The following is a 26,820-nucleotide window of genomic DNA, read 5'->3' as shown; positions in this document are numbered from 1 at the left end:
AAGCCCAAGCAAGATACATCTATTGTCAGAAGGAATCCTGTATCCAATATACTTCTTTTATATGAAGATCCACCATCACTAGCAACAAAGAAGTATGGAGAAAAATCTGGAAAATGAAAGGCAGATATACCACCCACCAGCTTTCTATCATAGAAAATAATGTTTGCACAGAGAGTAAATCAAAAAATCCAGTTTTCAAATGGCGCCAAAAAACACAACACTGCATTTAATTCCCCTGCTATCATTGGCAGCACTCCCCTTACCTTCTTGCCCTTTCTACCTTGCAAAAAATACTGTATCCTTCCATTTCTATTCCCATAACGATATCAAGGCCTTATATGATGCCATCGTAAAAGGCCTTGGTCAGTCCTCGCATGGATTACTGTGTACAGATTTGGTCACTCGGTTTCATGGTGACAATGATATGTTGGAAAGGGTCCAGAGAAGATTCACAAAGTGAATCTTCTCTGGACCCTTCTCATGAATAGGAGAAAGAGGATGGGTGGGGGATATGATTGAGATATATAAACTAGTCAGGGGTTGTTATCAGGTTGACATGGAAGAGATTTTTCATAGAATGATGGGGGGGGGGATAAACAAGAGGCCATCGCTGGAAACTGTATAAGGAGAGTGTGAGCAGATGAGTGAGAAGTAGGTTTTTTGCATGGAGTGTGGTTGGTGAGTGGAATGCATTGCCTGAGTGTGTGTTGTGAATGTAGACACATTGAATCAGTTTAAAGCACAGTTGGATCAGCATTGCGTGCAATAGTGTGTACCTCCCACGATGAGACTCCACTCCATGGAAGTTAGATGTTAATAATAATAATAAAAGGTGGACCAGTATATATGGAAAATACCCCAAGCTTTCTTCTGAGAATCTTTGGCTGCTGTGCAATCGATATTCCATCAAGGTTTGAGAAAACATTGCTGTAGGCTTAGATTATTCCATCTAAGCCTACAGCAGTGTTTGCATTTAAATTTTGCAATATATTAAATACCTCTGATTCTTTAGCTTCAATTCTCACATTAGGTATTGCTACAGGTGTAGAGATATCCTCACTTGGGTGATAGACTTTTGAAAAGTGATCACTCAGTAACTCGACTCTTACATCTGATTTTGTCACCTCAGTACCATCAGCACCCACTAAAGTTATCCTTCTGAAGTCATTCTTCCTCTTACTTGCTACATAGCAGAAGAACTCTTTGGAATTACCCTTGATCTGCAGGTCAAAATGCAATATGTTACAAAATAGGTGACAGTCAACAGCAGAGTGGTGTTATCACAATCAAAATGAAAATCAACACCTACTACTCATGTCTCTACAGAGCAATGAAATTAATTGGTCTACAAACCATTTCTTTTGCTTTAAGAAGCTAACAAAATGATTTATATATAGAATAATTGCTTGAACAGAAACCTTGAGGACTCAGTCATAAATCTGGAAATTGCTTATCCAATCTTATCTTAGACCTAAACTGTGGGACCAAGGACTTACAAGTTATTTGTAACAATATACTGCATATGCAACAGATGCACCATACATGAACTGTTCTCAGTTCAGAATCGTTACTTGATTCAAAAACATCTCTAATTCCTTTCATCAGTTCAGATATTTCCAATGTAGGTTCATAGCTTGAAATTGTGGGGGTGATTCGAAATATACATACACATTCTAATATACACAATGTACAGTGCATACGTGTTTGGATAAAATATCAAAATTATGGTAAAAATTTTTAAAAAAAATTAAACATGAAAAAAATATTGTTTATTATTGATAAAAATTATACAGTGGTATAATTCAAAATTACTTAAAAATAAAATCCATTTCTTTAATTGTAATTAAAGGAACGGATTTACAATTTTTGGACATTACAATTAAATCCTTTAATTGTAATGTCCAAATATTTAAAGAGACAGAGTAAACACAATAAGCACTACAAACACTCTACTACTACTGGTGCAAACTGCATATAAACCACAGTGGAACTGTGTGACGGACAGTGCCACATTACACTAATAACTCGCATCTCACTATGACGTGCATATACTTGCACGTGTAACAATATGACACTGTGGTAAACACAGTGCTGCTAGCGTCTTTCGCCCTTCTAAGTGCTACAAGATGGATTTTTATTATTTTTTATACAACATAAGAGAATTGTATAGGATTGTTGATGATAAAATTAAATATTACAAGCAAATATAAATATATTTATATATCTAGAAAAATTAGTGGTGCTGCAGTTCCGCAGTGCATGAGCCGCCCATGGATATTTCTGAATTTGTTCCTTCTAGTTTTGGCTGTACAGATCTAACCTGAACATCCTTACATCTAACAGATGTAAGGATGTTCAGAAATAAGATAGATAAACATATGTGGTAGTTTTTTTACTAAATAATTTAAGGCAATTACAACGCAAACTAGGATATACATCAAAATAAATTTTAATATACTTCAATATTTTGACAACATCACGTTGCCATTTTCAAGGAACTTAAGAACAAGACACGTGCATGCAGGCACAACAAACAGTAAGTGAGGAAGGAAGCAGGAAGCTATTATTTCTCCTAAAGTCCTGATGGTGCCCCCTAGCGGGCAATGTTATTCTTGGGCGATTGGGCTGAAGTTCTTCTGATGTAGGTTTCCCAAATTTGAGGCAGTCTCATGCAGCCAAATTTGTTGAGGTTTGGATTGTTTCTTATGGCTGAAGCTGATTCCATGAAAAGCCTTTCATATTTGTATTTACTACAGTGTATTATCTTGGCTTTCTTCCACCGTATTCTATGGCAGGTATCCAGCACATGGGCAGCAAGACCAGAGTGGCTGTATTGGTGAAACCGGATGTAGTCCTTGTGTTCTGAAATTCTGAAAAAAACAACTGCCTTCCTTTCTTAGACACACTAGTCACCCACCAGCCTGATGGAACCTTGGTTTTCTCAGTCTATAGAAAACCCACCCATACAGGCAGATACATTCACCAACAACCCCCCCCCCCTCCTCGCAACAATATGGAGTCATTAAGACACTACACAACAGGGCGAAACTTATCTGTTCAAATGACAGTGCCCTAACCACAGAACTAAACTACATTCTCAACACTTTCTCAGCCAATGGCTACCCCCCCAAAAAAATCCAAAAAATATTGAAACCAGTAAACCTCCCCCCTCACAACAAGGATCACTCTAAATCCATCACCATACCCTATATCCGAGGCACCTTGGAAAAAATTACAAAAATCCTAAAAAAACATGACTTAACTTCTTGTTACAGACCATATAAAAAATTGGCATCCCTTATCTGCTCTACTAAAGACCAACCTCCCCCCCATAGACCTACCTGGTGTATACCAAATCTCTTGCAGCTGTAAGCTGTCCTACTTTGGCCAAACAGGCAGGACAGCAAATATCAGAATTTCAGAACACAAGGACTACATCCAGTTTCACCAATACAGCCACTCTGGTCTTGCTGACCATGCGCTGGATACCTGCCATAGAATACGGTGGAAGAAAGCCACGATAATACACCGTAGTAAATACAAATATGAAAGCATTTTTGAAAATTATGGAGACAACTACCATGTTTGAATAAAAACTTTAGTTTTATATAACTAAAATCTACATTCGACGTTTCGACCTTTATGTCAAGGTCATCTTTGGACAATCCCTATACGCAAGAAAGAACACATAAGACACATTAAATATAACCATTATGGTGAAGCAGGCCTCTCAGACCACGCACTCAACATCTTACACCAAATCAACTGGAAAAGCACTTGCTCTTTACACTGCACAAAAACCTGGTACGAAAGGAAATTTAAGGAATCCTGTGAAATCCTGATAAACCACCCAAATATCAACAACAAAGATGGCATGAAAATTCCAAGGATCTGGATGGCACACATTCAGCCTACCTAATATGTAAGATCCAGCATAAGTCAGGACTCTAGCCAATCCTCAGCCAGTATTAGAAACCATTCCATACCAACTGGCTGGAATGATGTTAATATATGTATATAGTAGACAACACTAATAGGACTCTAGCATTGATGTATAATTTTTTTTTTTCTACCAGAGGTTAGGCCAACAATTGTTGTAGCGGTTGGTCAGTGTCTTTAACAAACCAGTTTGATTGTAGTATAGCTTGTTCCCTGTGTATAGTTGTATGCTCCAGAAGATGACCTTGACATAAAGGTTGAAACGTCGAATGTAGATTTAAGTTATATTAAACTAAAGTTTTTATTCAAACACGGTAGTTGTCTCCATAATTTTCAAAAATGCATTTGGATCACCGTGTAAGCCTAAAAGAAAGGATACAAATATGAAAGGCTTTTCATGGAATCAGCTTCAGCCCTAAGAAACAATCGAAACCTCAACAAATTTGGCTGCATGAGACTGCCTCAAATTTGGGAACCTACATCAGAAGACCTTCAGCCCATTCGCCCAAGAATACCAACATTGCCTGCTATGGGGCACCATCAGGACTTTAGGAGAAATAATAGCTTCCTGCTTCTTCCTCACTTACTGTTTGTTGTGCCTGCGTGCACGTGTCTTGGTCTTAAGTTCCTTGAAAATGGCAACGTGACATTGAAGAAATACTGAAGTATATCAAAATTTATTTTAATGTATATCCTAGTTTATGTTGTAATTTCCTTAAATTATTTAGTAAAAATGCATAACCAACGTCTAAGCCTTTCCACAAGAATATGTGGTAGTTAAAATAAATGTTTAATACAATGAATGTATTTATGAATAATATCAGCTGTTAATAAACAAATAGTTTAGAAATTTTGTTAAAACATGAAATAAAAGAAAAGACTTACCTGAATAAGGAGGCCTATCCAAAATCAAAATAGTAATTACTATTCCTGATGGTGTATAATCGACCTACACATCAGAGAATGAACATACATATTCATATATTATTTAGATATAAATAATAAATTGCATACAAGAAGTAAATAATTAACTGTATTTATATGAATATACCAAAAAAAAATTAAAGTCATTCTAAATACAATATACCAATAAATTCTCATTTATCTGGCTTACTAAATGTATACCAAATCTAAATTAGTGTGTTTGCTATAGCATAGGAACATGAAATTATAAATAAATTAGAAGGAACTTTAAAAACCTTTTAAAGAACAAAGCAGATCAATGCCCACTACTTGTGTCTCTTCAGAATATGAATCTGCAGAAATAACAGGTTGGCTGAATATTAGTATATGTGCTTTCCAATCAACAGTCTATGTATTCCAAACCCCCATAGGCATGGATATTTGTGGTTGATTTTAGGTGGGAGATGACTTGTATGCCTAGTGTGAGACCACATTCATGACTACTGGTGTTCATAGTTAAGAATTTAGGGTAGACAGAATACATGTGATAAAATAACTACTTTACTTAAAATTAGAAAAGTAACATTCGACGTTTCAACCTCTGTACTGAGTTCTTCATCAGAAAAATACATATGTATAAGCCAAGCTACACACAACTGCATATTACAAAGGTAAAATGAATCTAAGCTGCTTATAATCTTTTATTTAACCTAACCTCAAATGAGAAAAGAAAAAAAGTTAATAATATTAAATGAAAATAATAAAACAAAACAAAAAATAAAATAAAAGGCCCACAAAAGCAGTCACCCAAGCCAGTGTGTTACAACAAAAATTAGAGCTATTTAGCTATATTAATCCCGATATTTAGGATATTTTAGACAAGATTACAGATGACTCTGCCAAACACATATTACTTAAAAACAAATAAAAATAAAGAAGTTCCAAGCATTCAAACAACAAGAAAGCAACAGACAATTGGGACACCATATTCGGAGGAACAGCCAATTACAAACCTACAGTACTAGGCGCAACCAATTGCCCACAAGCGAAGTAGTGTTGTGCCCCAATTTATGATTATTATTCTATCTAGTGAAATTCTGCTTGTCTATATTCAACTTTTATCTATGTACAAGATATCATCCCAAAATACAAATGTTTAAGCTATTTCTCCCCTTAGTGTCCCTAATATTTATATTATACTGCGCCTTTTGGGACATTTAGTTTGAGATATTAAATACAAAAACAAGGAGAAATTACTAAAATATATCTGAATGTGAAACAATATTGCAGTCGTGACACTTTATCTCGTTTTTTTAACACGTTAATTTCCCGCGTGATTAGGTTCGTACGTTTTTCAAATGGTGCATTGGGCAGCAATTTCAGACAACTGTATTATCAATGAACAAAGGTTTATTAAACTCATTAGCATGGTACAATTCAATTAATGTATATAACTCAATTCAATACTAAGAAAATTAATTAGAAGAAACACACGTATAAACCACAGTGAAAATTATTTAATTGTAAATATTTCATCCTAAGTATCTTAGGACATCATCAGTACAGTATTTAAACAGAATTAGGAATAACATACAGTTAGGGCGCATGATTACAATAGAATCTCATGAAAACGTGCATAACGTGCTAAAGTAGTACAAAAAAAAAACGTTAATTATTTAACACAGTTTTGTATGATAATTTCCCATACTTTAGGAATAGTAAGAACGTCGTTGCAGTTTAGGTTTGGTCTGTGTAGTAGGGCTTCAGAACTTTCTTTGTATAAACGTTCATGTTTAAATAAAGATCTATGTAAAAGTTTAGCCTTTTCCAAATGGATCCTATGGTTTGGATTTTCAATTCCGTGTTGAGAGAGGCCAGATTTCTGCAGTTTAAGAAGACGAATGTGGTCTTGATGTTCCGAGATGCGTTTCTGAACAGACCTACCTGTCTGTCCAAAGTAAGATAATTTGCATGAGCATGGAATCTCATAAACACCAGGTAACATCAAGGGTGAGAATTTGTCCTTAGGAGAAGGTAATAAGTTGTAAATTTGGTTGATAGGTTTGTAAGTAGTGGCAAAATTGTATTTCTTCATAATTTTAGAAAGACGTTCTGAGATGCCTTTAACGTAAGGTATGGGAATCCTATGCACTTCTTCCTGTCTGGTTTGATGTATGCAGAAGTGACTGATGATTTTTTGAGTTGTTTTGGGATTATATCCATTTAGGATGGATGTATTTTTGATTACTTCTAATTCCTGGTTTAAAGATTCTTCAGAGGAGCAGAATTTGTTTGCTCTGGAAACTAGTGATTTAATAATGCCAGATTTTTTAATAAACCTTTATTAAATCACTAGTTTCCAGAGTACACAAATTCTGCTCCTCTGAAGAATCTTTAAACCAGGAAATCAAAAGTACAGCCATCCTAAATGGATATAATCCCAAAACAACTCAAAAAATCATCAGTCACATCTGCATACATCAAACCAGACAGGAAGAAGTGCATAGGATTCCCATACCTTATGTTAAAGGCATCTCAGAACGTCTTTCTAAAATTATGAAGAAATACAATTTTGCCACTACTTACAAACCTATCAACCAAATTTACAACTTATTACCTTCTCCTAAGGACAAATTCTCACCCTTGATGTTACCTGGTGTTTATGAGATTCCATGCTCATGCAAATTATCTTACTTTGGACAGACAGGTAGGTCTGTTCAGAAACGCATCTTGGAACATCAAGACCACATTCGTCTTCTTAAACCGCAGAAATCTGGCCTCTCTCAAAACGGAATTGAAAATCCAAACCATAGGATCCATTGGGAAAAGGCTAAACTTTTATATAGATCTTTATTTAAACATGAACGTTTATACAAAGAAAGTTCTGAAGCCCTACTACACAGACCAAACCTAAACCGCAAAGACGTTCTTACTATTCCTAAAGTATGGGAAATTATCATACAAAACTGTGTTAAATAATTAATGTGTTTTTTTTTTTTTTTTGTACTACTTTAGCACGTTATGCACGTTTTCATGAGATTCTATTGTAATCATGCGCCCTAACTGTATGTTATTCCTAATTCTGTTTAAATACTGTACTGATGATGTCCTAAGATACTTAGGATGAAATATTTACAATTAAATAATTTTCACTGTGGTTTATACGTGTGTTTCTTCTAATTATGAACGCACCACAGGTTTCGTTATTTAAAAAAAATACTAAGAAAATATTTACAAAATAACATTAGCTTATCACAAGTAGTTTGGCTATGATCCTATATGGGTATTGCGATCATGCCGCCATGACAAATTCAACACATCAATCATATGTATAATTCTAGATCTAATTAACACCTTAGTTAACCCTATATTACTCGGAATATACGCTATATGCTGTAGCACATGGACATATATTATCAATTCACTCTATTTAACTATCCAAAACTATGTAGATTAAATTACCCTTTTACTGTACTAACACATAACTTTGACATTTAAAACTTTCTTATAAGTTGCAATACACATGCATAAATCTCAGGACACATAATTACTTATATAATATTAATATTAACAAGCATACTTTCATTATAATCAGTCATGTACTAAAGTCCTAGTATAAATTTCCTTAGTCTCTTCAACAGTTCAGTAATAGAATAATGATTACAATTACAGACGATTTTCAGTTAACACGAGATTCTTACAGTACCTTTTTCTCTTGAGTTTTCTATATTGGCCTCTACCTTTTTCCGATTGAACTATCCTGGTATGATCTCCCTTATAATCTGTCACTCCTAAGTTCTTTTGGCATTAAGCTGTGCTTACGCGATCTTAACTTTTCGTTCTTGAATTAAGGACACACTTTGAATCATCCATACAATGGCTGTGAAACTCATCACGTGGACACCGACTTCTTTACAGATTTTCTTTTCACTGGATGATGAAACACTTAGACAATACCTTTGGCTAAATGGCATTCCTCGTTTCTTACCATAGGAAATATGGAATCGAAATCCCGCTCACTTTTGTTTCCTTGTTGTGACGACGGAGATAACTCCAATCCCGCCACTCAGGAAAACCTCGTGAAACCTATAAGAAGGAGCTCGTGAAGAAACTATCTGGGAAAAAGCCATCTGTGGGGGGGGGTTTCTAACCCTTTTATACCTTGACCCCTAACGGCACCCACTTTAATTTCTTTTCTCCGCCCCTTACTTGATTCGACTTCCCCGACCAATTAGGTTGGCCTTTTTCCGCCAAACATCCTTTGGTCGGCGAGTCCGTGACGATGTCTCAAATCCGGGAATTGACCCTGAGCAATAGTCTATTGTTTTTCTTTTGCTAGCCTCTAAATTAACCCCCCTTCCAAATTTTTAAGAATTTACTTAATATTTTAATCTCTAGCCTCTCAGATACAATTTCTTATTACTAATCTTTTCTTGTTTTACTTAGCTAATTGTTTTATATCACAAATGTAATATTTTCCTTCTTTTATTATTTAGTTCTTCAAACACTTTTTTTGTTATATATTTTACTTGGATGCAAGAATATTTTTCTTTCTTTTAAATAATCCATCTATTAGCTTTTATACAGGGGTTTTATTTTATTTTCTCTTCATTTTACACCATGATAGCTGGGAATTCTACATTCTTAAGGTATCAGGGTGTAACAGTAGGGAGCAACCGACCACCAACAGACCATGGGCAAGTTATTAACAAATCAAGCTACAACTTCAACCAAGGAGAACTCTCTCTGCTGATAAAAGGTCTGAACTACACCATTGCACCAAGATCAGTTAACAAATTAGATTTCATTTATCATATTGAAAGAGGTCAAAGATCCCTCCCCTCCAATCTAGCTGACAAAATACAAATAGAAACATCATACATATTAAGCCCAAATAAAAAAATAAGTTGCAACCTAAACAAAACAGAAAAACTGGTTGTCAAATCCTTAAAAAATAACAAAGACATCATAATCACAAAAGTGGATAAAGGTAATGATACTGTTGTCCTCGATCGGACAGCATACCTAGAAAAAATGAACCATTTGGTATCGGACCACAACACTTACCAAATGGTGAATTACAACCCCACAAAATGCATCAAAAAGAAAATAACAGAATTAATTAAATCCGTGATCACTTGGCCAGAAGAAACAACCATAAAACTAATACCTTATTATGCCCAAGCTCCCAGAATTTATGGCCTGCCAAAAATACACAAAGCAAACACGCCATATGTCTGATAGTTGAAGGAATTGACAGCCCTAATTACCACTTAGCCAAGAAACTAGCAGCCACACTCAAGGAGTGGTAGGTCATTCCCCCTCCTACATAAAAAATACACAACATTTTATAAACAAAATTAAAAACATCACACTCAACAACCAAGATTTATTAGTCAGCTGTGACATAAGTGCCCTTTTCACCAATGTCCCGATCAACGATATTATTATTCACTTACAGAACATATTTCCACCTGACATCACGGTCCTCTTTGCCTACGTACTTCACTCTGGGTATTTTGTGTGGCGAAACAATTTTTACCTACAAAAAGAAGGTATGGCCATGGGCTCACCACCACTTCCCCCCCAATTGCTAACTTTTGCATGGAAGACTTTGAGCAACGAGCTCTAGATTCAGCCAGCTTAAAGCCAAAAGTCTGGCTCAGATATGTTGACGATATTTTCACCATTTGGCTCCACGGCCACGAAACATTAAATACATTCCTTAGCCACCTGAGCAAACAACACAAACCTATCCAATTCACCATTGAAATCAAAAACAACAACAACTCTCTTCCTTTTCTAGACACACCCATCATCACATATCTTCCCTCAGGCTGTCTTTCCTTCTTGGTCTGCTGCATACCTACATGCACAGGGTGGCATACACAAAAATTCATACCACCACCCAATACAAAAACTAGGAGTCATAAGCAAACACAGAGCACTAACTGTTTGCTTGAATGAACAAGCTCTAAACAAAGAATTCAAAATCATTAATACATTTGTAAAAAATGGCTATAATAAAAAAAAACAGTTCACAATATCCTCCATAAAAATGCCACTAAAAACAAAAAAGTTATAAGAATGCCATAGCCATACTATACATCAGAGGCATTTCAGAAAAAATAGACAGAACATTACATAAATACAACATCAAGACTATCTTCAAACCCCCGACAAAATTGAGAAATTTACTCAGTTCTTCCAAAGATCCTCTTCCACACCTGGCCCACCCAAGGGTTTAAAAAATCCAATGTACATGAGGGAACCAGGATGCACTATCCTAATCAGAAAAGATGAACACAAATGACACATTAAACACCTGCATTATGGAAAAACAGGCCTATCAAAACATGCACTCCAAACATACCATAGAATTGACTGGAAAGGCACCAAGTCCCTACAACACACCAAACCTGGTTTGAGAGAAAATTTAAAGAAGCCTGTGAAATGCTAAAACACAATCCAAACCTGAACAAAAATGGGCTAATCATTCTAAAAATGTGGAGGACCCATCTGCAACCTTTATGGCAACTGGAACAAGCCCAGAAGGAAATCTCAATACAAGAGGACTTTAGAAATGTTTAATGTAGTTCTGTTTTTAATTTATTTTTATATCTATTTGTTTTAAAACTTTATTGTATTTTATTTTTTTATTATTATTATTTTCTTTTAATATTATTCATTTTTTTTCTTTTCCCAGTAGAAGTCAGGCTAGATAAAAGATTAATAAGCAGCTTAGATTCATTTTACCTTTCTAATGTGCAGTAGCATGTAACTTGGTTCTTATACATATGTATTTTTCTGATGATGATGACCTCAGTACAGAGGTCGAAACATCAAATGTTACTTTCCTAATATTAAGTAAAAAATAATAATTATAATAATAATAATATTAAATAAAGCAATTATTTTAACATGTGTTGTGTCTCCCTAAATTCTCAACCATGAATGCTGACTACAGTGTAACCTTAAAAGAAAGAATGACTACTGGTTGTCCGAAGTGGCTAAGAAAGTTCCATCTTTGGTCTCTAGTGCATGGTTTACAGATTATATGAAAAATAAATAAAAATATAATATATACAAAATACAATATATGCAAAAATAATAAACATTGACATAAAAAAAAAAGACACAATAGTACTAATTTACAGCCTTTCATAGATGGGAGTTACATAAAAAAAATGAAATATTTGTCATTTTCCAACTCAATATTTTAATTACTTTTTTTCACTATTAAGTTTCTACATTACTGTAATTTGAGGCTTTAATTCTGAAATTTTAATTATGCTATTTTGTTTCTTTTAAATTGAAAAAGAAATGCAATAACAGAACACCAAAATGCAACCTACTGGCATCATGTTTTAAGTAGTTTAACTCAGAGCAAAAGTGAATCAAGTTATATTATGTTCTTTTGAGAAACTTAAATCTCTTAATGCAAGAGATTTTTTTCATTACAAGAATTTGTTTTTATACTCTCAAGCATGCTGGAAAACAAACAAAAAACTTTTCCAGTTTATAATTATTATTCAGGACATCCATTGTTGTCCCAAGACTGATCATGGGAGCTCCATCTTAGACAACACATTATCTATCATATCACTCTTTAAATTTGTTTGTGTCTGCACATTCACTATCTTCTCGTATAATGCATTAAATGATCTAACCACTCTCCATACAAAAAAAAAAACTAACGCCACTTCTTTTCACAACTTCCAAGGGTGGTGGTCTCTCCAATGTCAATCTGGTAAAATGTCTCAATAGTGCACAGCTTAAATATCTTAATCATTTACTCCATAGTCTTCTATCCACCAAACTATACAGAATGCATACCTTCGGTCTATTTTGATAACCAAGATTTCTCGGTCCTGATATCATTTTTGGTTTCCATCTTTGGATCCTCTCCAAGGATACTTCACTTCCTTCACATTCTGAAGACCAGATCTCAGCATAGTAATCTAGATGTAGTCTGATCAGGGCTTCCACTCTCTTACCTGTGCTAGTAAATGTCCTCAGTATTGAAGCAATCCTCAGAATTGCCTTCATGACCTTCACAATATATTCCCTTAACTCTGAATTTCTATCAACTATCACCTGAAGATCTCTAGCTTTTCAGCATCTTCTAGTAGAGTTCCAACAACAAAGTATATACAATGGGGGGGGGGGACTTCTTAAAAATAGCAAATTTTAAATGTTCTGAATTTTGTGTGAGACACCTGCTCATTATTTTCACAATAATATGAAATAAACTCTGAAATGAATGATTTAGGGATCATGACAGTTAGTTTTTTAACATTGCTTCCAGTAAATTGCATTCTTGGCTCAAACAGGAATTGGAAACCATTAAACAAACAGCCCTATTAAGTGGATTCAATCCAAGAACAACACAAAAAATTGTTGATGCCACTCCAAGACAACATCCAAGAGAAAAAGTAGAACTCTATAGGACTTGTATATCTTACATCAAAAGTATCTCTGGATAAGTAGTAAAGATTAGAAAAAAAAACCAACATATTGCTATCTTCAAACCCATTAACCAAATGCATAATCTGTTACCCTCTCCAAACAACAAATTCTCAGTAAAGATGTGATGCTACCTGGAGTATACCAAGACCTGTGTTCATGCAATCTGTTATACTACAGGCAAACAAGAAGATCATTCTTGATGTTTGAAAATAAACATATTTCTGAACATCAAGACCACATCCAGCTCATCAAATCACACAAATTGGGCCTGGCACAGCATGAAAATGAAAATGCAAACCATGGGATCCAATGGGAAAACACAAAGCTTTCACACAGATGCATATACAGAGATGAAAGGCTATTCAAAGAAAGTACTGAGGCTCTACTTCATAGACCAAACCTTAATTGTAAGGTTTGGTCTATGAAGCTTGTCTTATCATTTCAAAAATTTGGGAAACTGTTATACTCAACTGTGTTAAATAAATTGCATTATTATTATTATTATTATTCAGGCCTCCATGGAGTCAAAAGACTCATCGTGGGAGGTCATTTTTAAGAAATACAAAGTCTATCATACCACTCCTTGAACCCATTAACAGTCCCCACTCCAACCACTCTCTCAGGCAATGCATTCCAAGGTTCAACCACCCTCCATGCAAAGAAACCACTCTTCACCCTCTTGCACACAGTCTCCTTTCGTAACTTCCAGGGATGGCCTCTTGTCATCACTCCTTCCCACTGTTCAACCAAGTGAAAGAACTCTCCAATGTCTACCCTGTAACTGCCTCTCAACAGTTTAAAAGTTTCGATCATATCACCTCTCCTCCTCCTATCCACCATTGATGTATCCATCGATGTATTCCATCGATGTATCCAAACTTCAAGATTTTACATTTTGCTGCATTAAACCGACACCCTGAATTCATTTAATCATCTGTCTAGTTTATTCAAATCCTCTCACAGGGCTGCTGCATCTGTACTATTACTAATAACCCTTCCCTGCTTCACATCATCTGCAAACAACTGAATATCCCCTTGCAATCCATTGATATAAAGGCTAAATACACAACTCCCTCATGGCTATCAGACAGCCAATACTGAATCCAGTTGACTAACCCAACATCTAAACCCATGTGCTGCAACTTAAATATCAGTTTATCATGTGGCACCCTGTCAAATGCCTTTGCAAAATCAAAAAAATTGGAGTATATGCCTTTCCCTCGTCAACTGCTCTTGTCACTTTATTATAAAAGGCAATCATATTACTAAAGCAAGAGCACCCCCTTAACAAATCCATGTTGACTTTCAAAGATAACATTACCCTGATCTGCCCAATGCTGTATATGGTCCCTCACTAATTTCCCCAAGACCTTAACAATTACTGATGACACACAAACTGGTCTATAATTAGACACTTCCAGTCTGCTAACACCCTTGTGCAGCAGCAGTATCTTACTTTCCTTCCATTCCTTGGATACCTTTTCCGTAGTCAGACTTTCACTGAACAGCCAGGTCAATGGAGCTGTCAGTTCTTTAGCACATTCTCTGAAAACCCGTGGTGAAATACCATCCAGTCCCACAGCCTTACTGACATCCAGAGTACTCAGTATTTGAAACACACTCTCCTCTTGCGCCTCTAAACCGTGAACTTGACCTATCCCTCTAGTATTAAAACTCATTCAGGATGAAATACTCCTGAAATACTTTATAGTACTTCATACTTTATTTATGAACTACTATAAAGTGTTCATTGAACAACAACTCCACTATGTCCTCTGCATCAGTCACTCTATTCCCATTTTTATCCCACAATGTCATTCTTCCACAAACATTTCTCCTCCTCCTCCTAGGGAATTCTTTAGCTGGCCACACAGCTAAAGAATTCCCTAGGATAATCTTTGGATCTTAGTGCCAATCTCTTGACATATTCCAGTTTCACTTTCCTTACCTACTAGTTACTCTCCTGGCCTGAAGTTTATATTCTTCATGCATATGCTCTCCAACCCTATCCTTATATCTCTTCCATAACCTCTTTTTCACCTGCAGTTGCTGTCTGCTCTTCTGTTCAGGTCGTCACTATCACGCCTTGGCAACACGCACACTATCTTTTCTCTCTGCATCTTCTTTCATAAAACCTCAAACAAGAATCTCATATCTCTCACTGCCAAATTTACATTACCTCTCAAGTCATTCGTTCCTATCATTACAATCATCTCATCTACCCTTTCACCCTCTCTTAATTGCCATAGCCACCAGTGGCAACCCATGAGGCTTTAAGTGGGGGTGCTGCCTATACAAAATAATTTTAAAAAATTCTGTAGATTTATTTATTAATAAATTGGTTACTGATTAGGAAAAAAAGAATTTTTTTAAAATTATTTTGTATAGGCAGCACCCCCACTTAAAGCTTCATGGGCCACCACTGATGGCCACACTTTCTATCGTTCCTCCATGCAAACACTCCTCTGGTATCCTAGCTTGCGCATCACTGATCATCGAGTCTCCATACATCATACCGCATACAACTCTGTTCCTTGACTGCTCCCCTGCATCCCTCACTCCCTCTCCTCTAACCCTTTCTCTCAGTGTTTCCCTACTTACCTGCTGTCCTGACATCACTCTATCCATGGTTCTAGCACTCCTTCGGATTCTTCTCATTCCCTCTCTCTGATTGTTTCCATTCTCACCTCTTCTATCATTCCCATAACTCTCTCTCATTCCCTCTCTTCTACTGTTTCTATTCTCTCCTCTTATATCATTCCCATAACTCTCTCTCATTTCTTCTCTTTTACTGTCTCTATTCTCTCCTCTTACTATCATTCCCATAACTCTCTCACTCTTACTCTGATTCCCCTTGCATTCATCTCATCCATTCGCTTAATGTCATCTTCCTTCTCATCTCGTTCCCGAGACATTCCACCTCCACTTTCACTTTATCTATCTGTCTCTCTCTTGCTCACCATTCATCCTCCCAATCAAGACAATCTCTGAAACTTCACAATCATAGGCATGCCTGTTTAACAAGAGTTTTGCAGCAGCACAGGTTCCAAGGGAGTGGAAGGAGGGTAAAACTGTCCCACTGCATAAAGGCTGTAGCTTCAAATTATAGACCAGTCTGTATATCTGGAGTTGTGGTGAAGGTCGTGGAGAGATTGGTGAGAAGTAGGATACAGAAATGGGTTGATAACAGCAGTATTCTCTGTAGTTATCAGCATGGGTTTGTTAAGGGGAGATCATGTTTCACTAACTTACTTATGTACTATAACAAGGTGACAAATACCTTGGACAGAGGAGATGCATATATAGTGGAGTACTTGGATTTTGCAAAGACTTTTGATAGACTGCCACATGACAAGCTCTTAATTAAATTGAAAGAGGGGATTGGATAACAGACTTCTGTGTTGGATCAGTGACTGGCTGTCAGATAGGTATCAGAAAGTTGTATATGGGGTGCAGTATCTCGAAAGAGAAAGGTCACCAGTGGTGTGCCACAGGGATCAGTTTTGAGGCCATTGTTGTTCAATTTGTATGTTAATGATATTGGGTTGGGTTTAACTAGTGATATCCAGCCGTTTGCAGATGATGCAAAACTGGGGAGAGCAATGCACAGTCAAGCTGATGTTAATGCCTTACAAGAGGACTTGAATAGATTGCATGAATGGGCAGGTAAGTGGAACTATCAGTTCAATGTTGCCAAATGTAAGGTTTTGAAATTTAGTAAGCAAAGATGGGATGCCAAGTATACACTTGGTGGGGAAACTTTAACAGAAGTAGAGGAGATGAGAGATCTAGGTGTGATGGTGGACAAGGACCTGAAGTTCAGGGGCCACATTGCACAAGTTGTGAAGACATCACATCGAATAATGGCAATGATGCAGAGAACCCTGACATACAGAAATAGAGAGGTTATGATTCCATTGTATAAGGCCTCATATGGATTACTGTGCACAGATTTGGTCGCCGGGTTTTCATGGTGATGAGAATATGTTGGAAAGGGTACAGAGAAGATTCACAAAAGTAGTCAGTGGTCTTTGGAATGTGGAGTACGAGGACAGATTGAGGGAATGTAAGTTGCAGAGCCTCATGAATAGGAGGAAGAGGGGGAATATGATTGAGACATATAAACTGGTCAGGGGTTGTTATCAGGTAGACATGGAAGAGGTTTTTCATAGAATTGGAGAGGGAAGTAGAACAAGAGGCCATTGCTGAAAACTGTATAAGGAGAGTGTGAGCAAAGGAGTGAGAAGCAGGTTCTTTGCATGGAGGTGGTTGGTGAGTGGAATGCATTGCCTGAGTGTGTTGTGGATGTGGACACATTGAATCAGTTTAAGATGCTGTTGGATGAGCATTGTATGCAATAGTGAGTACCTCCCACGATGAGTCTCTGACTCCATGGAGTTCTGGTGTTGATAATAATAATAATCATTCAAGCCTTCCACTCTCCCCACTCTTATTTTTTCATTCATAATCCCCTTGTTCTTCTCAACCCCCTATTACACTACTCGTATCTCTAGGTTCAGATTCTCCCACCACTGAAGTAATGAGGTTGGTTATTGTACTATCTAACTCACTATGTTCCTCCCATTGCCTACATTTTCTGCATATATGCATTCCCCCTTCTCTCATGTGTCACATATCCAACTGCTGGGATGCATGACAATGATAAGATGAAACACAGAGTAAGAATCATGAATGATATGCTGGCAGAGATGTGTGAGATGAAGGTAGTGTAATTTGTAGATATTTGGCATGTATTTGTTGAAAGAATGGATTTTTACAAAAGTGATGGGTTGCATTTGAGTCAAATGGGAGATGAAGGTAGTGTAATTTGTAGATATTTGGCATGTATTTGTTGAAAGAATGGATTTTTACAAAAGTGATGGGTTGCATTTGAGTCAAATGGGAAGACTGTTGCTAGAAGGATGCACAATGAGTGATGCACACACAAGAGATTAGGGGAAATAAGAAGTGAAGTGAAAGATTAGGAGAGTGGAATGGATAAGACTGAAGAAGAAGAAGTGCTTGTTAATGGAAATAGTATTATGAGATATGAGAGAATGCAAATGCAAGAAGGACAGGAAATGAGGTGAGGTGGGGGGGGGGGGGAGTTCAGGTTTGACTGGAAGACAGCATAAGGGGAATTGCATGTTAGAAGTAGTAGTGAATAGGGGTGTGGGGATGACCTGGGATTTTGAGGGGTAGTTGAATCCAAGGAGATACCTGGAGTGCGTGGTGATACAGGAGATTCAGCATGGGTGGGGGCAAGTCTTTCATGAATCAACTAATCTCTTCCTCTTTCTCTAATGGTATCCAGAGAGTTCACTGAAAGCAACTTATCAAAAGACAATTTAATGAACGACAATAACAGATAGACAATTTATCAAAAAAACAAATCATAAAATAAACAATTCATTGAAAATCAGTTCATTGAACAAAAGTTAATCAAAAATGCAATTAATCAAGAGGCAGTTCCTCAAAAAACAATTCACTGATCAGCAGTTAATCAAAAATACAATTTATCAAAACGCAACTGATCGAAAAACAAAACTTTATCAAAGAATCACAATTCATTTGAAAATACAGTTTACCAAAATATGAATTATAAGGCATGTAGAGTGAAGATGTGTGTGGCACTTTTTTGTTTTGTTTTGAGAGGGGGTATACCTTTCAGGTATACCCCTCAGTTATATACAGTAATCTACTGTTTATTGAATTTTGTTCGGAAAGTGAATTTTTGTGCGGTAATATGAAGGATCGTTAACTAGCTATACTGGTTGCAGTGAATGATAACCAGGTGGATATAGTAAAGATGTTAAATGAACATTTCATAAAAGGATTTCATCCTCATGAAAATAACATCCAGCAAAACTTGAGGTCAGTGGGGAGGGAGGAGAAACACGGAGCGAACTGGAGGAATACATAAGAAATTGAGCAAACTCGATGTCAACCAGGATGTAGGACTTGTTGATATATCACCGTGTGTCTTGAGGGAATGTTTCAAGGAGTTAACAACAGCATTAATTTACCTCTTTAATATGAGTCTTAGATTTTTCCAAGTTCCAAAGGAGTGGAAAGGGGACAAAATTGTTCTTCATCATAAAGTGGGCAATAAGACTATGGCTTTGAATTACAGGCCAGTCTGTTTCTCTTGGTTCTATCTATATGTTCACTGGACATCCACAGATGCCATATGGTCACTCCGATGATCAATGATGTGCCACACCAGGCCTCGCCATGTAGTCCTGTTGTTTGCTTTTCTATAGACTTCGACTCTCTGAAGATTAGTTGCTCCACACACACTATCCATCCATCTCATTGATGGTCTACCCCTTCCTCTTTTTCCAGGAATTTTACCTTCTATTACTGTTTTGAGAAATCCTCCTTCCATCCTTTCAATGTGTCCAAAATATTTTAACTTTCTTTTGTCAATATCCTTAAGGAGCCTTAAGTTCTACTGATCTTTTCTAACACTCATTCATTTGTATGCTTTTCAGTATATGATATCCTCAACAGCCTTCTGTAGCACCACATCTCAAAAGCAGATATCCTTTTCTTATCTGACTTCTTCAGGTTTCAAGTATAACATCCATAACTGCTGTTGGAAAAACAACTGCATCCAAAATCCTCAACTTTATTCCCATGGAGATAGATCCATCCTTCCAGATTTTAGACAAGTCTCTGACTGTTGTTTTAGCCATTCCTAACCTTCTTCTGATGTCTTCTGAACAGCAATTCTTCACATTAATAATGGATCCCAGGTACTCAAACTTGCTGACTTCCTCGATTCTTTTTCCATTAAGGTAAACTTGTTTCTCAAGAGCTTCCCTGTTTGTATTTCATTTGAGAAACATTATCTTTGTCTTACAAGGATTTAGTTGAAGTCCTCTGTTATTACTGATCTTGTTAATTATGTCAAGAATTTGTCCTAGTTCTTCCATGTCATTACAAAGAGTACTGTATCATCAGCATACCTCAGATTACTGATCAATCTACCTCCTATCCTAATTCCTGTCTTGAGTTTATCCAATGCTCTGAGGTATGCTGATGATACAGTACTCTTTGTAATGACAAAAAAGAACTAGGACAAAGTAAACATGAGAAAGTAAACATCCTTGCCTAACTCCTTTTCCAACCCGAAGCCAATCAGTCAATCCAACACCTGTTTTTACTGTGGCTTCTGGTTCCCTGTACAAGTTGGCTATCAACCAGATAGTGTGTTAAGTAAAACCCATTCTTTTCATTACTTCTCACAGTTTCACATGCTCAACACAGTCAAAAGCTCTAGAGTAGTCTAAGAAACACTACCAGAGGAAGTTTAAATTCTTTATATTTTTCAATGATTTGTCTAAGGCAAAGGATCTGATCTCTGGTGCCATTACCTTTCCTAAAACTTGGTTGTCCCTTGGGCATCTCTGCCTCAAATTTGGCCTGAATCCTATTTAGCATGATCTTCAATAAAATTTTGCTTGCATGAGATACTAAGCTATAGTTCTATAGTTGTTGCATGCTTTCCTATCTCTAGGCTATGATCCTGTCTCCCATATCCTTGTAATCAATCTATGAAACACTCTTATACCTCCATCCCCTGTAGCCTTAATTAACTCTGCTGGGATTTCATCTGCACCTGGTGCCTTATTGCTGTTAAGCTGCTTAACTGCTCTTTCAACTTCATGCCTAAGTGGAGGAGGTTCCAAATCAAAATTTTCCTAGTGAGAGGGCTCCTCCACATTTTCTTTATCCACTCTACTATACAGTTCCTCACAGTATTCTTTCCATCTGTTTTTTGATTTCCATTTCTTCTGTTAGTAATGCTCCATTCCTGTCTTTGATGATATTCAATTTGGGCTTAAAATTTTGCTTTAAATCACAAACTAAATAAAACATACTTGGGTTGCTGTTAATTTATTAGAGAGGCCAGTGAGGACCAGGAATCAGAATCAGGTTGATTTATTTATTTATTCTTATGGCAAAAGGAATACAGAACAGCTACGGTTTTCCAGACTGGACATTCCAGATGTCCAGTCTGGAAAACCAATCCAAGGCCTCATCCATCATCTTGTGGATGTCCTGTAGGCGACCACTGTGAAATTGGTGCCTTGGGCAGTCATTCACAATATGAGTAATCGTCTGAGCCACGGGAGAACAATCACAATAAGGGTGGTCTAACAGCCTCCATTTATGTAGGAGGTAGTCACATCTGCTCCCTGATTAGTTCTGATCCTATTGATTGATGACCAAATCTTCCTAGGAAGAGCAAAACTTTGCTGCAGAGCACAGGGATCTTTTACCAGGAAGCTGTTTGTTGGGAGATTGTTGGACCAGTATTCTCTCCACATGTCAGGTGTTGATGGAAGGCAGCTGAAGAGAGTTTGTCCATGGACCAGAAAGGCTTTCTAGATTTTAGGCAAAGACTAGGTGGATTTATGAGTGTCTGGTGCAGGGGCAGGAGTGGGTTCCTCATTGCTTTATTAAATTCTTTAATTGAGGCTTGTCTTCTCCATAAGTTTGGTGGAGCAATGTTAGATAGGAAAGGCAGCCAGGAGAGAGGGGTGCTTCTTACTGTCCCACTAATTGTGCACATGGTAGAGTTTAGCTGGGTGTCTATAATGTTAGTGTATGCACTTCTTTCCCAGACAGGGGCACACAATATTCTGCTGCAGAGAATGCGAGGGCTAGTGCAGATGACCTTAGGACTTCTGCACCACAACCCCAGGTTGTTCCAGCAAGCCTTGAAATGATATTGCTTCTCATTTTAATTTTGTTGGACAAGTTGGTGATGTGCCTTTTATAGATTAGGCTTCTGTCCAGGCTCACTCCAATGTATTTCGGGTGAGGCTTGTATTTTACCATTTTTCCACAGAAAGAAAAGTTGAGGTGTCGATTCGCCTCTGCATTGTTCAGGTAAAATACTGTGGACACAGTTTTTGTTGGATTTGGCATCAAGTACCACTGCTTGAAGTACTCTTCCAGGATGTTCAGGTCTGTGTTCAAGGTTGATTCCAGGTTGGAAAAGGAGGTAGATTGATGTAGGATCGCTAGGTCATCAGCATACATATACAGGGTGTTCGGGATAAATTTGACATATTTATAATTAATTATATTTTTCCGTAAGTTACATGTATTAACACACACTTCTCTTCATTTAAAAGTTTGGACCCTTCTTCATTCACATACAAGATGTCAGAAAGGATGGATAGCTGGAACCCACCTGAATCATGGAAGAGAATAACTTGTATCATGATGATTCGTGCCCGCCATCAAAATAAGGATATTACGACTGCTGCCCAATGCTCCCTGAATACAGTAAAAACAATCAGGCATGAACTAGAGACTTGCAATGGTGACTACGAGGATGTAGCAAGAAGAAAGATCCCTAGCAGACGATCTGATTGCGTTCGTACAGCAGAATTCCTCGCAAATCTGCAGGAACAGGTGTTGAAGAACCCTGGCATTGGAATTCGGGCTTTGTTCGTGGAGTTGCTAACTGTAGTCAAGCCCTGGATAACAAGGGTAGGCAATGGTAGGCCGTATGTATGGCAGCAGGATTCGGCCCCTTGCCATACCTCTGGGAAAAGTCAAAAATGGTTGTCTGAAAATTTCTACGACTTCACCAGTCCAAATGTTTGGCCTCCAAACTCCCCAGACCTTAACCCTATGGATTATTTTGTATGGGGTGCAGTTGAAAAAGACACCAATCGCACTTCCAGTAATACAAAAGCCCAGTTAATGGATAAAATTAAAACAGTTTTTGCGGCCCTTCCCAGGCATGAACTAGAGACTTGCAATGGTGACTACGAGGATGTAGCAAGAAGAAAGATCCCTAGCAGACGATCTGATTGCGTTCGTACAGCAGAATTCCTCGCAAATCTGCAGGAACAGGTGTTGAAGAACCCTGGCATTGGAATTCGGGCTTTGTTCGTGGAGTTGCTAACTGTAGTCAAGCCCTGGATAACAAGGGTAGGCAATGGTAGGCCGTATGTATGGCAGCAGGATTCGGCCCCTTGCCATACCTCTGGGAAAAGTCAAAAATGGTTGTCTGAAAATTTCTACGACTTCACCAGTCCAAATGTTTGGCCTCCAAACTCCCCAGACCTTAACCCTATGGATTATTTTGTATGGGGTGCAGTTGAAAAAGACACCAATCGCACTTCCAGTAATACAAAAGCCCAGTTAATGGATAAAATTAAAACAGTTTTTGCGGCCCTTCCCAGGGAGACTGTAGCATCAGCTTGTTCGAGGTTCCGAAGCAGAATTGAAGCTGTGATCGATGCTAATGGTGGTTATTTTGAGTAAATCTTGTTGATAGTATTGTAATTAACTCTGCCTGTAATGTTTTTTTGTCAATTCATTAAATTTAATAGATACAAAGAAGATTTTCTTTTTCCTTACGAAACTGTCAAATTTATCCCGAACACCCTGTATTTGCTTGGTATATGTATACATACAAAAATGATACAATTAGATTGATGATAACAATATTCTCTTTGATGAACAGCATGGGTTTACTAAAGGAAAATTGTGTTTTAGCAATCTAGTTATTATAATAGGCAGACAAGTGAATTAGGAAAATAGGATGCGTATACAGTGGTATATTTAGATTTTCTAAATCCTATGATAGATTACTGCATAACAAGCTGGTAATTAAAGCGGCACAGATGGGGTTGGATAATACATTAGTGCACACGACTGGAGATTGGCTGTCCGAAACGTATTATTATTATTATTCCTGATACCTCCAAGGAGTCCGAAGACTCATCACAGGAGGACACCTACAACTGTCTCAACCACTACACAGAGCCTCTACTACGAATCATTTCCATCAATGCTATCTATCACCCACCACCACTACAACTAGTATTTTTTGTCTGTGAATTGCGTGTGTTCTGAAGGGCCGAATTGTCTGTATGCGGGATGAAAAACCCAAGTTTCCGGGAGAATCAAGTTGGATATGAGGTGAGATATCCGAGAAGAGGAAAGTCACTAGTGGTGTGCCCCAAGGACCAGTTGAACGTAACAACCTGTATGGGGGGAAGGGGAAGATGAAAAGAACACCCATATTTCTTCAAATTGTAATAACTTATTCTTTTTCATTTAGGATATATAAGAAGAGGTCACAGGTTTTGAAAAATTCGAAGACACAGAGATGCAGGCCATCATCAAGGTTTTAGTGCTCCGCAACTGAGATTCATCAAATTTTGTGTGAGACTTTAGAGGAGTGTGCCCCAGCATAACCAACAATAGCTAGATGGGTGTTCTTTTCATCTTCTTCTTCCCCCCATACAGGTTATTACGTTCAACTGGTCCTTGGGGCACAACACACGTCATCAAGACATATGTTATTTAAGTGGTCAATATCAGATTAATAACTATAAGATTTTTCATAGAATGCATGGAGATAGGGGAGAACATGAGGCCATCCCTGGACGCTGTATAAAAAGATCTTCAGCAAATGGGTAAGAACTGTTTTTTTTTTTGCATGGTGAGTTGAGAATGATTGGAATGCATTGCCTGGAAGTGTAGTAAGTGTGAAGACAGTGAATGCATTCAAGCCATGATATGATGAGCTGTGTGTAATGGAGGGCATCCTGATATGAGTCATTGACTTCAGGGAGGTCTAATAATAATAATAGCAATAATACATGCATACCTAGTCGTATACAGAATTTCATCATATAGTTAATCACTGCCTTATTTTATCACTTGTAAAATTCATGTAATGGCTAAATAACATTTTAAGTAGTTTTTAAGAAATGTAACAACAGTAATTATTATTGTTATGTGACACCTACAAGGAGTCCAAAGACTCATCCAGGGAGGGTACCTACTCTACAACTCTGTCTCCATCAACTACAGTGAACCACACCATCTATACCAATGCCATATGCTGCCTACCACCATTAGTATTTTCATAGACAATCACAAACATCCATACCAATGGCAGGATTCAAACCTGCAGTCTTTTGGCTGGAGAGTGAATATTCTAACCACTTGGCCAACCAGGATGGTAATGAGAGGTTAGCCTATGGCCTCTCTATGATACACCATTGTCAGCAATTTAATCATTTTATTCTTAGTAGATAATGTAATAGGTTATGTGACTTCTTTTTGCTGGAAGCAATAGCAACCTTACTTGGAATTTTATCAAAACTATGACATTATTAACAAATATAAAAGAAAATAATAGGTATAAACAATTTACAATTCACAGTGAGTGAAACACCAAAATACAAAGTGATGTAATGATTAATGAACGTTGTAAATAAACAGCCACGAAAATGCATGCGATTGTTTCACGGGAGCTGCTTGTTGCTAAAACCGTCGTATAGCAACTGCTACATTGTATGATGGGGAGTCTGGAATGTTTTGATAAATATCTAGAACAAAATGATAGTAAAAAAACTATATAACCACAAGAAAGAACATATCTTAAAATCCCTTAACCCCGTGTTTCATCAAATTGTAATAATTTGTCCTTTTTCTTTTAGGATATATAAGAAGACATAAAATTAATTAACGTTCATCAGAATTTGCCAGTCCCCCCCTCGTATAAATGAGTGTTGGTTATAATTGAAATGTGTTGTATAAGCAGATCGTCGTAAAGTAAAACATCATAAGACTGTTATTACTGTAATATTAATAACATGAAGGATTATTGGCTCCAAGGCACTAGTCGCAGGGCCTATAAATGCTTTGTGCATAATTGTTAAATTAAAACATAATCACTATAGTGTTTTGGTTACATCAGTTAAAAAAAAAATAAAAGTAATAAATAAAAAGTAGTAAATAACATTTTCAACATAATGTCTTTCTCACAAGCAAACAAAAGAAGTTAGCTGTTAGAAGATTCCCAAAGCAGGGAGAAATATTTATCAGAACAAACTGTAAACAAAACAGTAGTTTGACTTGCTGTATTTAGTCTGCTTCTAATGAAAATATGCTGTTTTCCTGAACTGTATATAACTTACATCCTTTGAATCAAATGGAAAATTCTAAATCCCCTCCCATTCAAAAAAATATATATAAAATAAAAAATAATAATTTTTTTGTAGTTGAAGAAAAAAGAAATAAATTTAAAAAAATGCATTTGAAAATTTTAAAAGGCAGTGTAATTCAAAATGGTCATGATTAAAATATATACTCTGTGTGTATGTATAGTAAGTATATGATAACACCCATTCTGCTAGGTTCTAAAGAATTTGAGGAAAATAAATTTAAAAAAATTCCCAATAATTTTTAAGGTAACTAAAATGATAAATTATGGTAAATGAATCACAACAGTATCGCAATTGTTACGTTAGAACTACCTAACTTCTTGTTCACTTTATTTCTGTGGTGGTTTATTTTTTCTAGCTATCATATTACTTGGTATTCAGCAATTACTTAGTATTATTTTTCTTTCTTGCCCCACCACCAAGCTCTTGGTATAAGCAAATATGTTTTTTGATCATATACCACTTTTATAAAAGTACCATGACACTTCAAATTGCAAAACGAAACTTCATTTTTATT

At 36.8% G+C, this 26,820-nt stretch overlaps 1 protein-coding gene across 1 annotated transcript in view; it reads right to left on the bottom strand.

Annotated features, from left to right (window-relative positions):
- The window catches only part of LOC150095256 (uncharacterized), a 500,251-nt gene that overhangs the window by 165,093 nt on the left and 308,338 nt on the right, over positions 1-26,820 (bottom strand). Inside the window, exon 15 of the mRNA XM_090410231.1 lies at positions 4,825-4,888. Within this exon, the coding sequence (XP_090266357.1) occupies positions 4,825-4,888 (64 nt within the window). The remainder of the gene's footprint in view (positions 1-4,824; positions 4,889-26,820) is intronic.

The sequence above is a fragment of the Typopeltis vanoorti genome, chromosome 20 (genome assembly GCF_054136105.1).
Source record: "Typopeltis vanoorti isolate ZY-2024b chromosome 20, IOZ_Tvanoo_1.0, whole genome shotgun sequence".
In the NCBI taxonomy this organism is placed as follows: Eukaryota; Metazoa; Arthropoda; class Arachnida; order Uropygi; family Thelyphonidae; genus Typopeltis; species Typopeltis vanoorti.
Note: the sequence above shows the minus strand (reverse complement) of the source record. Positions and strands in the feature narration are given on the sequence as shown.